This window comes from Mesocricetus auratus, unplaced genomic scaffold, assembly GCF_017639785.1.
Source record: "Mesocricetus auratus isolate SY011 unplaced genomic scaffold, BCM_Maur_2.0 Super-Scaffold_6731, whole genome shotgun sequence".
NCBI classification, from domain to species: Eukaryota; Metazoa; Chordata; class Mammalia; order Rodentia; family Cricetidae; genus Mesocricetus; species Mesocricetus auratus.
The window spans coordinates 16,538,558-16,556,568 of record NW_024429185.1 but is presented as its reverse complement, the minus strand read 5'-3'; the positions used below and the strand labels follow the sequence as shown (position 1 = coordinate 16,556,568).

The 18,011-nt window shown below is 34.2% G+C and overlaps 1 protein-coding gene across 3 annotated transcripts in view; it reads left to right on the top strand.

The window, feature by feature from the left end:
• The window catches only part of Glra3 (glycine receptor alpha 3), a 146,072-nt gene extending 129,140 nt beyond the window's left edge, over positions 1–16,932 (top strand). For all 3 annotated transcript variants that reach the window (XM_005075143.3, XM_040742269.1, XM_040742270.1), the window contains one exon: positions 11,562–16,932. In XM_005075143.3, the coding sequence (XP_005075200.1) occupies positions 11,562–11,840 (279 nt within the window). In that variant the 3' untranslated portion in view covers positions 11,841–16,932. The remainder of the gene's footprint in view (positions 1–11,561) is intronic.
• Positions 16,933–18,011: the final 1,079 nt, after the last annotated feature.

Sequence of the window (18,011 nt, the reverse complement as noted above, 5' to 3'; positions counted from 1 at the left end):
TACTTTAAAGTACTGTATTGACTAGTTTCATGTCAACTCGACACAAACTAGAACCATCCGAAAGTAGGTAACCTCAACTGAGAAATATGCCTCCATGAGATCAAGCTATTGGATGTTTTTTTAATTAGTGATCCATGTGGGAGAGCCCAACCCATTGTGGATGGTGCTGCACTGTGGTGGTGGTCCTAGGTTCTAGGTGAAGCAGGCTGAACAAGCCACGCGGAGCAAGCCAATTAAGCAGCACCCCTTGGCCTCTGGAAGCTCCTGCTTCCAAATTCCTGTCCTGTTTGAGTTCCTATGCTGACATACTTCAGTGATGTGGAAGTAAAAGCCAAATAAACTCTTTCCTCCCCAATTTTGGCCATGGTGTTTCATCACAACAATAGAATTAACTAAGGCAAATACTTAAGTTCTCCTAGAATCTTCAGTCACTTAACTAGTTTACTTTGTTAGTCAAATTTATATGTCATTTTCCAATACCAATATTTATTGGTTTTATCTGTGAAAAAATGTCATATAACTTATTGGCTGTAACTATCCTATAAGCAATACTTTAATTTCATGAAATCTCAATAGTCAGATGTAACAATTTCAATATAGGGTCAAATACTTGCATACATATTAAAATATATAATAAGTAAGGAATTCATATGTAAAATCTGCATAATTTTTTATCATTGCTAACTTAAAGGATTTCAGAAACTATTTAATGAAAACTGGATATTCTATGAATTATGGCTTTCTAAAGATTTCTGATGAAATCTTACTCTTATCTCACAATCAATTATTTTCACCAGGAAAACAATATGGTAATGTAAACACTTTCTTTAGAAAAGCATGAATTTCCTGTTTTTAACAAGTAGGATAAGCATTGTACAAATCTGGAAGTGGTAACTTTAACTTTCATAAAATATTTTTGTCAAACCTGGGCAGACAAATTCTTTATCCTCTTAAACTACCTCTAAGCAATCTAAGTCTTAAAATCCACATATCAAAATAAAACAATATGAATAGAGTGTGTCCATTTTCACAAGCAACAATTTCCATGAGTTTCCATCCACATTCTAATTTGGAAGAATAGTCAAAGTAAACAAAATTGCTTCCTTACAGAAGGTTTGTTACAAGAAGAGATCCTGCATTAGTGCAGATGGAATTCTTAGAAATGTTTCATAATTTAGTATAGTATTGGCTTGACCTTGGTATGTAATATTTGGAATCACATATCTTTTCTTTTCTATTAGAGATGCAAAAGAACCCTTTGTCTATTTGTAAGAGTAAAAGTTTGCTCTTGTATCCAAATTTCCCCACCCCACACTGTCATTACCTGCTGTGTGCTGACTCCCACCTCGCCATGTCATAGACGCTATCTCCAGTGCTGAATGTGTGTGGGTGTATTATGCATGATATAAAAATATTTTGGTTAGAGGTTACTATTTTCATGTACGGAGAGATACAAAGACACTGTAGTATTTCCAACATGCATTACCTGTTGAGAGCTTTGAATGACATTGGACTGCTTCAACGCATTTCATGTAGCTTCCTTCACATTACAGTAGTGATGCAATGCTTTGGTAAGAGAAAATTCATTTTTGCAATATTCTAGAACCTCTGTCTCCTAAGTATTATCTGCATATGCAAATAAAATAGGAATGAGCTCGTATTATGACCAAAATTTGTGTTTGGCTAAGCCAATATCTATCTTTATATAATATATATAAAATAACAGCATTTTGAAAATTATAATAAAACATTAAAATACTTTTATTGTAAATGTATCTGTTGTCTTACTTTAAAATAGCTCAATATAACTTTTAAGACTAATATGTAAGCTATGTTTCTGTCTTGTGTTTTGTCAGGTCTACGTCTTAAAACAAATACAAACTATATGTGTAATGTGTTGGTTAAAAAGATGAAATCTCATGGCTGAAACTATATGGTATCCACATACATGAAGTCATTTAATGTGTTCCACTCTAGATTTATTTATGGCATATTCTAGAATTAACTTATTCTCTAAATAGGTATGACTTACAATTTTTATGTATACCTTTAAAAAGTGGTTTCTGAGTAATTAAACCCTAAAAGAATTCTTTTCTAAATCTTACCCTTATGAGGTATTGAAATTTTATCTTCTCAAGGAAAATAAAGATTTTGATTATTTTCTGAATTATTTGTAGTTTGTTAAGCAAACTACTCCTCTGGGGTTTATTTTGAATACTATTCATAAAACAATATTCAGTAATGTAGTGTAGGTCTGACAAGATGGTTCTGTAGGCAAGGGTACTTGCTATGGGGATAGATGAAGTCCTGGCCTGAGCTCTGTTCTCAGAACCAAAGTGAGGAGAGGACTGACTCCCCCAAATTGTCCTCTAATCTCCACACCTATGTCGTCCTATGGCACATCCTTGCCAACATACACACACAACACACACAGAATTAATAGGCAAACAGACAAATAGTTAAAAGGAGAAAACAAGTAATCTAATCCCATCTAACTTGAAATTAAAAAGTCATAATTGCCTCTATCCCAAAGTTAGCTAAAACAAACGTGCTGCTTTCCCACATGCCACCAGATCTAATCTTATAACTCTCAACAAATAATTACTGTTCACCACAAGAATTCAATCTACTATACCAGAACTAAGGATATTTTTTAAATGTTCTATGAGCATTTAAAAAATATTCTATTTTCACAATTCATCTAGATCCTTAGCATTCATCTTTAAAACTTCACATTTACCACTTGTTTGCCCCTCATTATTTTTGAATCAGCATTGAATACATCCAGCATGCACTCAGCTCTAAGGCTAAGCCATCTCTAATAAACACAAAGCTCAAACAATGTCATATCAACATCTGACTTTCAACTATGAAATAGTTTGATTGACCATACTTGTATCTTCTTAAGATTTATTTTTTGAAACAACACAGAAACATATAAAGGTATATTGCATAACATTTTGTACTAATTTTAAAAATACATTGCCATCTTTTATATGATTGCATACTTCTCTAAATGACAGTACCCCCCAATAAAATAAGAAATTGTTTTTTTAATTGCTAATGAATGCTGAATATTTTGTGATCGCTCAGTGGCAGTTTTCCTGTCTTCATCACTTTCACATTCAAAGTTTATATTTTTGATTCATCATTTTAAAGGCCCAGAATGAGATAGAAAGTTCATTCTGATTGTTCTGACCTCACAATATGATAACATATTATTCTGATGACAGAGGTGAGATTTAGTTGAAGGACTACATCTAAGCTACCCCTGTCAGCCTATTCTGTCATTTCAATTTATAGTATGTAGTTGCTAACTCATCCTTCAATGTGAGGCTCTAAACACAGTGAAAGGACGCTTAGAATTTTCACAGTGTAGTTCTGATGCAGTGTTACTAAAATAGTTTTGTCTGTTCTCAATTTAAAATGTTTTATAAAAAGTCTTTTTATGAAAAAAACATTATGGAGTAACTAAGTGGCATTTAAAATTTTTTCAATGTCTTCCTTTGAAACTGGATTAAGGAATAATAATGGAGTTTGTCTCCAGATAAATTAAACTAATATTTTCATTTTGCATTTTAAAAAGTCATATTGTATAGCTTATTTTAGTCCAGTCTACTTAATCTTTATTCTATATAGTCTGTATTTTCAAGTAACATGTCTTAATTTTATGATCACTAGATATTAGCAAATACACACAGAGTCTTTCAGTCTAATATTCACATGATTTTATAATTACTTTTGTGACATGCAGTTCACTATAATGTACAGTGAAGATATTTCAAAATATGAGTTATATTCAATAAATATTTGAGAAGTGATTGGACTAAGGACTGTTAATACCAAGATAAACATTTGCAAACACTTGATAATTTTGTCTCAGGATGGCCAAGTGGTCTAAGGCGCTATTCAAAACGCCTAATTTAAAGTAATATGTCACATCATATTCTAATTCAATAACCTAATAATTATAGCCTTCTAAGGCAGATTCAGCATTGTTTTATTATTTAGTATTAACCTCTCAGGAAAATTGCAAGAAGTCACTTCAGAAATTCATTTGACTCTTTTGTGGTCTTAGAAAACTCATAGGAAAATACTTCATAAGTTATTTTCTTCTATTTTTGGCTGTGAGCCTAGCCTTTAACGGCTGAGCTATCCCTCCAGCACATAAAATATTTTCTAAGTTAAGACTTCCCACTAGCTAAGTACATTATTTTTACTGTCTCAGAAGGACAAAATGACAAAGTTCAGAGGACATTTGACAGGAGGAAATTCTATTTGGGGTTCATTGTCAGATAGCTTCCTTTATACAAATTAGATACAGACCACACAAGTCACCTCTTTGAAACTTTCTGAATAAACAATTTCCCTAAATATTCGAGTGACCCCTAGTGACCCCTCAGACCAAAACATGGAGCAATGCCCACCGGTTGCTTTGGTCTTGGTATATATTTTTATCAAACTTCGTAAGAATTCCCACAGCTGTCATTGAAATGCATCACCTTTGGTGTTCAACATTGAGAATTTTCTTTCTCTACATCCTGTCAGTCATTTTAAAATTCTACTATCAGATGCACACTCATATAACAAGGACATCTGTTCCACTATATTCATAGCAGCACCATTTGTAATAGCCAGAACCTGGCTGACCCTCAACTAAAGAGTGGATAGAGAAAATGTGGTACATTCACACAATGGAGTACTATTCAGTGGAAAAAAAATAATGGAATCTTGAAATTTGCAGGCAAATGGATGGCATTAGAAGAAACCATACTGAGTGAGGTAACCCAGTCAGAAAAAGAGAAACCTGACATACACTCACTCACTTATGGATTTAGACATGAATCAGGGGAGTGCCAGCATACAATCCCACTGCCAGAGATTCTGGGAAACAGAACCTTCTTCCAGCGACTGATGAAAGCAGAGGCAGATACACACAGACAAACACTGAACTGAACTCCTGGAATCCAGTGTCAGAAAGAGAGAACTGATGGGCAAAGGAGTTAAGAGTGGGCTGGTTTAACCCACAGAAACATTTGACCTGAACAAGGGGGAGCTCTTGGACTCCATATTGATGGCTATATGGAAAGCTTGGGACTATCTCAGACCCCCTGAATGTGGGTGTCAATGAGGAGGCCTAGGTAATCTATGGGGCCTTGGGTAGTACTTATCCCTGGCATAAAAATAGACTTTGAGTGCCCATGCCACAATATGGGAGGCTCTCTCAGCCATGACTCTAGGCCCTGCCCTGGATGAAACGACAGTTACTGGAGATCCACCATGGAGGGCCTCACCCTCACTGGGGATCGGAGTGGAGATTGGGTGGGGGACTGGGGACCTGGTGGGGAGGGCAGGAGAGAAGGGAAGAGAGAGGGAACTGGGATTGACATTTGAAACAAGATTGTTTCTAACCTAAATAAAAAATAATTATTATTTTTTTAAAAATTTCACTATTTGTATTTTCCCAGAAATTGTAGTCTACATGCATTTTCATCATGGTTAGTTCCACAACTAGCAAGTTTTTAGGCTCTGAGTCCCAGATCTGTTTGTTCTTGTTTATGTTTCAAATACAATTCATCTTCTAGTTGCATTATACAGAAGGGCCAATAAAAGTCCAAATTAAACCCAACAGAGTTCATTAGTATTATATGTTGGTGTTACTTAGCTGAGTCCAGAAGAGAAGACAATTTTCTCTTCAATGCTTGTGAATTACAGCTATTGGCTTTACAGTCAGTTAGTCCTAGAGTTGACCAATGATGCTGAACCTGGAGTCTGGATTAATTGGTTTCTATTGCCTATTGCATGTGTTACCAAAGCATCCAAATCTGCCTGATTTTTCCTTTGAAGAGGAAGTTATCATCATTAATAATTAGTTAACTTTAACTGTGATCCCTACAAAATGTCCATAATTTTTCTGGAAGAAGCTGGAATGAAGTTTCCCTGAGAGACAAGGAGACAGTAATTGTATCTCTCCCACATAAATGTATTGTGTTTGGCCTTATTGTTAGATCAAGATTAAAAAGAAAAAATCAAGAATATCAGTCAAATGATAACTACCTCCCTTGCCCTGACAAAACTGAAAATTTTCATCATAGCAGTGTTTGAAGATGAATGTAGGAGTTCTTTACTGAACACTATTAACAGCCATCCTGCAAGAATCTGTCTAGTTTGCTCAAGGGCCACAAAGACTGTTCTAGCAAAATCTATTAGGACTAGCACCCCTGCCTCCATTCACTTAATTAGAGATGAGTATTCTAAGTATCTACTTTCAACCAATGAATTGTCTTTTAAAAATGTTTTTATTTAAATTAAAAACAATCTTATTTTACATACCAATCTCAGTTCCCTCTCCCTCTTGCCCTCCCATGCTCCTGACAAATGCCCCCATCCTCTCCCTAGGGAGGATGAGGCCTCCTATGCGGGATCATCAATGTCCATCATATGATTTGGGGCAGAACCTAGGCCATCCCCCATGTATCTAGGCTGAGAGTATCCCTCCGTTTTGGGCTCTCAAAATCCGTGCACAGGGATAAATACTGTGGTTCCACTGCCAGAGGCTCTATAGACTGCTCTGGCCTCCCAACTGACACCCACATTCAGGGTTTCCCAGTCTGGGGTTCATGAGCTCCCACTTGCTCAGGTTAGCTGTTTCTGTGGGTTTCCCCAGCATGGTCTTGACCCCTTTGCTCATCAGTCCTCCCTCTCTAAAACTGAATTCCAAGAGTTCAGTTCAGTGTTTAGCTGTGGATTTCTGCTTCTGCTTCCACCAGCTACTTAATGAAGGCTCTATAATGGCATTAAGGTAGTCATCAATCTCATCATAGGGGAAGAACATTTAAGGTAGCCTCCCCACTATTGCTAAGATTCTTAGTTAGGATCATCCATTTGGATTCCTGGCAATTTCCCTAGTGCCAGATTTCTCTTTAAAACTATAATGGCTCCCTTTATTAAGGTATCTCTTTTCTTGCTCTACTTCTCAATTCTTCCCTTGGCTTTGATGTTTAGTTTAGATGAAGATTTGGATAATTGTAACAGGTCCATTGTAATACATCCAATTAAAATTATACTAAAATTTTTTTCTAATCAATATTAGGCTCAGACCAGAAATAGCAATGTGTGTTCTATTCTTTCAATTGTACATGGAGTCAAAGTCCCCTCTGTATTCTCTTCATTCCTACCTAGAATCTTCTTGACTACTGACAACCTACAACCATAGCCAGTCACTTTTCCTCTCTTTTCATCAGATTCTCTTTGTCTTCTCTTATTGCATTCTTGCTCGTTTGTAATAGTATCAGATATTTTCCATTGCTTTACAGTATTCCCAAAACCTGCTTTTACTGCCCTTGACCTTTCTGTTTTAAATATTGTTTTATTTTTATTTCCTACTTTGAGTTGTGTAAGAAAATTCTGACCTTCAAGACTGTCTTTAGGTGAGTCAATGGCCTTAACTTTGTCCAATTAGATCTATTTGAGGGGATGGAATAAATTAAAAACTTTTATCAGTGTCTTTATATCCATTTTCCACTATTATCATTGCACCTAATGTGTGATACAAATAAATCCAGAGAACTTCTTTAAGAGTGGTAGCTTCTAAAATCGTCCTATATACAGTCTCCCAGATGTGCCAGGAAATCACTCACGGGAATCCTACCTATTTTTACTATTATCTTTTACCTTCTTAATAACCATGTATGAAGTTATTTCTTTTAAATAGTCAAGAGAGACTTTCTTCCCACTAGTGAACTCAGCATGATCTTTGCAAGAATAAATGTGCTCATGAATCTACACATCCTTCCACTTTCTGTAAAGAAAGACTTCCCCTACCCATGGTCATTCTACAGAGTTTCAATGAGAGGGTGTGATTTGATCACCAAGGTCAGACATTCATGAATAAGAATGCTACAGGTTGGAATTCAACATTTCTACCAAACATTCTGATGATGATGCGGCTAGCCTAGGTTTCCCACTGCACTTAATAGATCTGCATTTGTACAGGACTGTTCCACTTCACAAGATGACTTAACAGCACCACAGACTTCTCCCGCTAGAAAACTGGGCATTGATCACTAAGGCCAGTAATTCCCGAAGAAGAACATTCAGCATTTCTGCCAAACATTCTTATGCTGCACCATCTGGAAGTCTATCATTAGCTCCTTCAATGATTAACCTGAAGAGTCATGAAAGCATGGGTCACACAGAGTTCTGCTATCTCTACAAATAGTTACACTGAAACTATTTTGCATTATTTGGTGGCTCCTGACAGCATATGACTGCCAAACACTAGGAATGTAGTTTGAATTTATAGATGACATAAATGCAAAGTACACGCCAGATCCCAAAGACTTAGTATCAATTAGGTGAAAATTTTCAATTTATATGTTGCACAAATGCTGAAATATCACTTTGGACATACCAAATTCAAAATTCTTAATTAAAATGAACTGCCTACGTCCTGTAGCTTGCATATATATATGCTCATATATTTATTGGATATAATAAACTATAGAAGTGCTAGTTTTGAATGTCACCCACCAGTGATTATAGATGTAATCAAGATCAAACAAAATATTCTTTCAAGTTTTCACCTTGAGCCAGATCAGAAAACCAACTGCTTCACATGCTGCTCTCCTTACGAATAATTGGTTCCAATTACACGAGGATGGTTAATTAGGAAAGAAGTCACTGGAGCTTGAGACGCATCCTCTTCAATTCTTATCTCATTGCTCTTCCACGTAACACTTCCCCAGGGGATAAATCCTGTAATAAGACTCAGGTCTGATAAAATTTTGCCTATCTTTTGCTTCCTTAAACGCAGAGAAGATCAGCGTCAGATTCTCATTAGAGGATACCAAACCAAAAAACTTCTAGGCCTATTGAGGTGCAACTCTTCTAAAATGTGTCTTCTGTGTCCATTGCTGAAGTTCGGGGTGAAATGTTGCTCACACTCCCTAAGCAACGACAACCGTCTTTCAACTGAGCATAGCCCCATCATCATCTTACAGTAGTCTGGACCATTTCTCTAGAACACAGCTGCTTTTCCCCCTCACTCACACAGATGCAAGCACAACAGACAAGGGTTATGTGATTTCTTTTACACATGTAAGTTATAGAGGTTTTTTTAACCCAATCTTTTTATACTGCCAATCACACTGACTAAAGATGTACAGACCTATAAACAGCCCTCTTCATGCTTCCATGGTTCAGTTCCTTACTGTGAATGAGACTGACTCCATTCTCCATTTCGCTTGATTCTATGTTTACAGGAAAATGATACCTTAGAAACCAGGGGTATTTCTCAGAGTGCTATACCATCTCAGGACTGATGTCAATCCATGACTCATGCACAACCAAGTATACAAAAAGACACAACAGAAAAAAAAGGTTGTTCATTCATTATGTTTACTTTTCAATAAAAAAACTTTACTTGAGAAGAGTAGCTGTGGTCTAAAAGATTTTAAAATAAATAGTCAAGAATGAATGGGAAAAAAGGCAGTCAATGAAAAGTTTTGTTAAACGTGTATTTTAAAATCATGAAATCTTAGTATTTTGATACTTAACTCTTCAATTCAGCTAATATGCCAGCATGGGCGAATGCTCATGGAAAAGCTGCTTTGAGCTTTTAAGGATGTATTTTAAACATGTACATTGATATAATTTAAATACTATATTGTATTTCAGCATTAAACGACCTGCACACATAATTTAAATTGCTGAGATAACTTACGTTTCCATTCAGGTGTGCAAGCACTTGCAAAATTTATTACTCCTAAAAATGATAATATACCTTTTACATAATAGCAATTGAATTCATATATATATATATATGCACATTTTTAAAGACAGACAATTTCAAAGCATGCAATACATTTACCATAAAATTGGTTTTTGTAAGTCAAAACATGGTCACATAAATGAGCACATTTACTAGAGTCTTGAAAAAAATGATTTCCATTTTCTTTGTTTGCAAGATTGCAACAATAGTCACAGGTAACTTGGATGGACGCTTTATTTCAAGGTGATTTTAATTGTCATATTTTAATTACTTTCACTTAAATCCAATTGCGTAATGAGTCTTAGGGCTAAAATGTTTCCAGTAATTATATGCTTTTGTCTTTTAGGTGGAACTGCCTCAACGTCATTATTCTAGAAAACTGCTTCATACATTACTGAATCAGCCTTGTTTATTTTCTCACTTTTACAATCCATAATTATTTATATTTTTCACTTTCATATTTTATAACATACAGTTTATTGAGCAGCTACATTCATACACCTAATGCAGATTTCAAGTTGAGCCAAATGATAATTTTATCTCTTAAACTAATACAAAAAAGAACTATCATAGCAGCTTTATACCTATAAAATATATTAATTAGTACCTTTAAACTAACAGTTTTACCAGGGGGAAAAAATTGAGTCTTGTTATCAGTAAACATTTATTCTCACATTTTAATTTATCGATTTTATTATATATTAGTTGATTGCATATTTTATCATAGGGATGTTATATTTACTAATTTTCCACTATATTTTATAGAGTTTTTAATTTAACATTCTATGTGTATGTATGTATGTATTTTTGTATGTATGTTTGTGAAAGTTTTTTTGTACCATGTGCTTGCAGTGTCTGTGGAGGCCAGAAGAGGGCAGAAAATCCCTTGAGCCAGAGTTAAATGCAGTTATGAGCCACTCACTGTGTGGTGCTGGGATCCAAACTGAGATCTATAAGAGCAATTAGTGCTCCTAACCACTTAGCTATTTGCCCTGCCCCAAATTTAGTTTTTTATGTAACTATGTGGAATTTCCTCTTTAATTTGCTATGTTTAGAAGTTAATGGTATAATTTCAAACCTTGTTTATGAATTTTAATTTTATAACAAGTCTATTATTTACAGTTGATTTAGCCAATGGGGCAAGAAGTGATAATAAGCTCACAGTTTTAACATGAAGTAAACCTTTCAAATTCTAGTCATAATTCACCAAACTCGAGTATCTGTGATGTAGCTGTACACATACTAGAGCATGTTATTTTCTTTAGCTCTGGCAAACAGGATAGTATAAAATAGAGAATCAACACAAAAGGTAACAAGAAGCAAGAAGCATTTTCTGATAGACTGTACTTTCCAAGGAAGTAACTAGAGCTGTAAGAAATAAGTATTGAAATGTTGTCTCCATGAGAAAGAGTAATTCAGTCAATTATTCTGGGGTTTATTTCCCTTTTGTCGGGTATTTGTACATTTAAACTCTCGTCCAAAAAAATTTCTAAAATGCACATATTTATGATAAATTACTCATTAGCTTTTGCTCTTACTCTCATTTAGATGCTTTGTGACATGCAAACACCACAGAGTTTTTAAATCTCTCCATTAAAACTTCATTTGGGAGTGTCATTGATGAGCATACCTCCATGAGGTAGCAAGACAAGGAAAACCTCCAATCAACCCATCCTCATGTGCTTCAGCTATCTGTTCTTCATATTAAAGCAAACATGTGTCACAATAAAGGTTAAGCTGTGATTCTGAAATCCTTACTAAGACATCTCCTGATGTTTTCTGTAAACAGGAAGATGAGGTGAGGGAGAGTCGCTTCAGCTTCACAGCTTATGGAATGGGGCCGTGTCTGCAAGCAAAAGATGGTGTGCTTCCGAAGGGGCCCAACCATGCTCTCCAGGTGATGCCAAAGAGCCCGGATGAAATGAGGAAAGTGTTCATCGACAGGGCCAAGAAGATCGACACCGTCTCCAGAGCCTGCTTTCCACTTGCGTTTCTGATTTTTAACATTTTCTACTGGGTTATCTATAAAATTCTGAGGCATGAAGACATTCATGAGCAGCAAGATTAAGCCTCTGACGGCGTACAGAAACAACTGCAGGTAGAGGAAAAATGTCGCTGACGTCAGACTGGGTGTGTGTGCGTGTGGCATGCAAGGGATGACCAATGCATCAAGACAGCCTACAGACAGTTTATCTTGATTTTCGATGTAAAATAATGAGACAAATTGGCTCTTTTCAGGGATACAAAACACACAATGTGGGGGTCCTGTTTCATATTACTTATTACAAGATGACCTGCTTTCCTTGTGTCAATGTGTGTTGTATATGTTATACTAGCACACACAGTAGACATGATAATTACTTTCGGGTTTCTTGACTTTTAATTCGGTTATAGTAAAAAATGTGGAATCAAGATTTGTACAGTAAAATTCATGAGACAAGTATCACAAAATGATGAAGATAATAAAAAATAATAGTTTGAGATGTATAGTATATTTTAAAAGGGATAACAATGCCATTCAGTGTCAAGTTAGAACACTATCCATAGGAAAATTGTAGAACAAACATATACAATAACAAAATATTAAATTGGATGGTCAAACTAAAAGGCATCATTAAATATCTCTCTGTGGAATTTTGAAATAAACAGCTTAGGCAATCATGCTGTAATAAAAATTCTACTTATATTTCCATCTCTAAGAGTGAAGGTAAAGATACTGAGGACAGTCTTTGTAAATAAGTGTTACATTTATTTTTAATTAGCTCTACACAATGGAAAATTTTAAGCCAGCACATTTGCTTTTGCTAAATTTAATAGTAGCTTGTCTGTATGTTTGTTTTTATGTAACTAAACAAAATTCAATAAGACTTTTCTATTTAGTTTAGAATGAAACTTTTATTATTAATTATACTGAAGTACTTACATTTTGATATAAACAAATTCAAGGAAAAATAAAAATAGATTCACAAAAGATGACTTCTTTTTAATAAGAATCATTTTCTCATCAAATTTATGTGAGCCTAAAATTGCTCCAAATAGCAAGGGAATCGGTTTTAATTCTAAATGATTTAAACATATCAATTATATCAAGAGAGATTGTTTTAATCTTCTTTAGTTAATGCATTCAAAATGTAGCCATCACAAGTTGTGGGAAACTTAACAATTTTGCCTGGAATTTGTCCTTGACCCATGCAATTATTTCAGCTACAGTGGAATTGTCTTAGTTCAGCCCTATAGCAGCTACTAAGAGAAAGTGTATAATAAAATTCCTGGTAAAATTAAACCAGGCTCTGATTTATTTGCTGTTTTTCTTATTAATGCCACTAATATTACATTTGAAAAAACTTTTAGAGTGATTTTAGATATTTTAGTTATTGATTAGTCTATAAAACTATAAAAAGTAAAATCTATATAAAGTAAAAACATCAAGAACTTAAAAAATTTCAGATATGTTGTAGAAAAATCAACTGTTTTTTAACTAAATGGTACTATTTTATGACCTTCAGCCATTGTCAAAACTCAAAGCAGAAACTGCCATTTAAAACTAAAGACTTGTAAGTGTCTCTGTAGTTTGGTTAACCCAACCATAGATTTTAAAACCAACTTTTAAAAAAGTAATCCATGCTAAGTGGAGTTTGCTAATAAAAGGCAAAATATCACATTTATAAGTAATTACACAAGATAAGAACATTGTGTTTGTGATTATATGTAGTCAGCAAGTGAAAAAATCTGTTATTGTGTGCTTCCTTTGCTTAGAAAATACACACGTAAATGTTGGATATATATGCCATCCTGTGAGCCCAAACTATGGAAACATATTCCTGTTCAGGCTGAGAATTAGCCAGAGGGTTTGAAGTAACAATGAACTACACCCCTTCAAAGTTGGCAAAATGCTTGTATATATTTTCCCACACTTTGTATACCTTATTTCGAAAGTTTTCTGACATTATTTCAATTGAGTAAATCCTGCCAGAAGCAAACAGAAGCATAATGATCACAAACACACATATACCCTGAAGAAAACCACAGGTGTGAGTAGCCTTCATGTTTGAGGTAATTAAATATCTGAATTTTTTTTATCTCTGAGGCTGGAAGGTGATATATCAACCATGAGATTTGTCAAGAATGATATTAGCTCTGTAGAAATACTGCTAACTCAAAAGTACATTTTTCTTTATCTCTCCTTATAAATAATTCTGCTTTCGGTACTTACCCTGCCCTCCAACACAAACACTATAAACAGCCTTCGTTTATGAAGCAACAGTTACAAGGCAAACGGGGCTGAATTAAAAGGGCTTAAAGGAATGTGTACTCTCTAATGAGCTAATGGGATAATTCAGAACCTTTAAACCTTGAATAACAACAATATCCTGAAGTATTTGCCTCAAAAGACCTGTATCAAATGAGATTTTTGTTTCTTAGTACAGAGAATTGGAACCAGCATCTGCTACACGTTAGGGAAAAGATTACTAAGCCACAATCCAAGGCCAAAACCAGAATTTTTTAAAGGAAAAATTTTTTAAAAGCAATGGTATGAAACAATTAAATATGCATATACACCAATTACAATTCATTTAAGACCAAATTCCAGCACAAACTCTAAAGAATTCTGAATTAGCCATACTAGAAACTATGGGAAGGGATTCATGAATTTTATTTCACTTAATTTAAAAATTTATGCATTTTTAACTTGAAATATTTGGTTCCACAGTAATGCAGTCCTCGGTGTCTGTTTTCTTGTTAGTGTAGATGTGTACAACTTTTCCTTTCCTGTCGGGCTCAGACTCAGCTTTGGTTCAGGTTCTGAGATAGGGAAGGGACATTGGCTCAAGAAGAATTCTGACAACCAGGTGGATTGCACTTAAGTGCTTGTGAATAGCTCGAGCTGTCTTTGTTTGTACTTAAGAGATTTTCTCACCAGGGTTGCATGAACAGCTTTACTATTGGAATCAATAATACAATAAGAGAAAAAAAGAACCCACAAACTGCATAAATTCAACAAAGAACTGTGCTGCTCTGTGGCTCACTGGTTGTTGCCATATAAGAGATCTTCTCAATGGATTTTGCCTCATGGACAGGAATTCAGAGCTGATGGAGACTGGTCTGCATGACTGCTGACACTTTTCCAATCACTACAAGATCTAGACCCTTCTTTATGTCTTATAGTAAATATCAGAATCACTATAGAAATGGGAAAGAAATGCTTCAAACCACCCCAGTTCTCTCCAGCAGTTTTTTCATAATATGTACCCCAAAACCTAACCCAGCCCTAAACTCTGCTATACAGAAAGAGTATCATGAACGCTTACCTTATTCCTCAGTAAATGTTTATTGTATGGATATATTCTAATAATTGTAATTTGAATTATAAATGCATGAGAATCCATATATACCCATTACATGATCACCTGCATTGATTTATGAATGTTGGGTATCTGTGTAAGATACTTGAAGTTATAATGAAAATTGTGAAGAAATACATATGTACTTAACAGAAGATGGCGAGTTTTAGCTACTCTAATATTTTTATAACTAAACAGACTATTTGGATATAGTTAAGCATATCTTTCCCATGGTTTTTAAATTACACTCATATCATTTTGTGGAAACATAGGCTTCTAATCATAGCACACTGTACCTTAATGTACTAGTTACTTGGAAGAATGGGATCTCGTAGCAGCGATGAATTTCCTTTTATTTATAAAATGTGCACTCCAGGAAATTGTCCTATGAGAATATGAGAGGTTAGAAAATAAAATAGGAAATATCTTTCATAATAAAAATTGGAAAATGGAAGCATTCCAAGCCAACCCACTCCAAGATAGAGTTCACACACTTTGCGGCATAAAAAGCATCAAAAACTCTTTAAAGTTAGCAACATATGCTCTGTATTTCTCAGACAAGTTGGTCAGTATTCATTGATGCTAAAAAAGGCAAACACTATAAGAGAATGGACATCTTTACCAGGATATTAGGAACACATTAGTGTGATTTCTAATCACACAACAGTTTAATTTGACAACGAACCCAAGGCAATTATATCAGTGAAAGTACAACCTATAAACATAAGAAGTATTCTACCTCAGTGAGGAGATTGTTAAAGGAGTGACTGAAAGAATTGCTATCTCATGCTTGAAATTGAAAGACTCTTTTAATCAATACCTATCAAGCAAGCACAGTTATAATACTTGCATTCCTGGCCTGTGAATTTGTGTTCATTTTTAACACGATAATTCTTATTTTAGTGCCTACGATTGACTTCAAGGCTGAGCAATAAGCTGTTAAAGAGGCATTAATCCTTTTAGCTCAGTGACTTCAAGGAGACTATAAACTTGCAGTAAATTGTTAGCTTTTGTGCATTTTGGGAAAGAATTTAGTCATCAAAACTGCACAACATTATAACTGTCAAATTTCAAGTCCTATAAAACTGGACCCAACATTGTCTAACCTGTACCAGTAGAACTAGATAAGCTCCCAAGTGCAATGTTGTTCAAATAATTGTAACAAGAACAATTTAGCTGAATAATGGATAGTGAATAATGAATAACAAATACTGGAAAATATTCCCACAAAATTAGAATTCTACAAAAGACTTACATGTCGAATATAACCCCTAAGTCATATACTCCATGATGCCTTCAAAATTCATTACTGTGTTTTCTTTGTGGTCTTACAATTCTACCCATAACACTACATGCTAATTGCAGGAATGTGGCTCAATGGGGAGTGTGCTTGCCAGGAACAAAAAAAAGACCCCAGGGTCAAACACCACTGACCATAATAGTGCACTGCTTTAGACTGTCTCTTAGCTCCCATATAAAGACAGAGGGAAGCAGCCTGTTCCATTGTAGTTATAATCTGCATTAAAAATTCGCTGTTATCCAAAAATTATGTTTACTTCCTAAAAAGGAAATTCCACTCCATTCCAATTAGAGTTCACTATACATTTCCTAATACCCACTGGCACTGTTTTTGGCCATTCAATAACTTTATTATTTTTTTAAGAAATTCACTGTAACACGTTTTCCAATAGTAAGATGTATTGAAAAATGGTGAAATATAAAATTGTTATTTTGTAAAGTGAATTGATAAAAGTTGTGTGTAAATTATTTTCAGTAACTTTTAATTTCTTCCTATAAATTAGCAATTATTTTAAAATTAAATATTTATTAAATACGTTTCAGATATAAAGATATATAAAATCTTGGAAATAAATAAAAAATTTTAAAACCATGAAATAAACATAATTTTTATTTACAATAAAGATAAAATTGAAATATAATGACCTGATTAGGTTTTATTTTAATACTTGATTTTTCTCTGAAGTAGTGAGACAAAGAGAATACCAGCTCCACACACAGTGTCTAGCCAAGCTTGTTAATGTACTAGAGGAGTAAGGAACCCTGAATTATATGCCAAAAAACAGATTCAGTTGTAAAACTGTACTTGAACTTATTTGAATAAATTGCATTTCCTTATTGTTTCATCTTTATGAATTATGCAAAAGCTTTTCCTTAAGATTACATTAAATATATGATGAGTGATGATACTCTGAAAAAATATAGTGAAGTATCTTGGTATTTTAGGGGTAATGTGCAATTTATTGTGGGAAACAGAATAAAAAGAAACCATGTCACATATTTTTTAATGAAATCTCTTTACATGATGTGTAGTGACTTCATAATATTAGTGAGAAAAATGTTCCAAAAGGCAATTCCACAGAAAAGTATTGCTATTTTATTATGCTAATTATTTTGTGTATATACAAAGTGTATCTTCTTGAGAGGGATATCTGAGTCTGTTGTTCAGTCCAGACTGGTATCACATTTATCAAGACAGTATGCTTTAAACAAATTAAAGTGTTATGCATGACTTTATCAGTTGGTTTTTGTTATATTAACTTTAGGTTAATTTTTCAGCTAACCAAACCTCTAAAGAATAATTAACCTGTGAACAATGTATAGTCTTCCTCATGTAACTGCAGATAATTTGATCAGAAATATAATAAAAAATTAATGCTGTTTTTCAAGACTGTGATTCTCTTTTTGTATAATTATCTATATAGAATTTTTTTAATTTTTGAAGCATTACATTATCTTATGTCAAAAATTATACTATGCTTCTCTCATTAGAAACTATTACATCTTGGATTTTAAAGCCCAAGATATATCATTCAAAGAAGATTGATGTCTGTCAGATTGCTTCATTTTTGACTAACATGGAATTAAAAAACCTCATG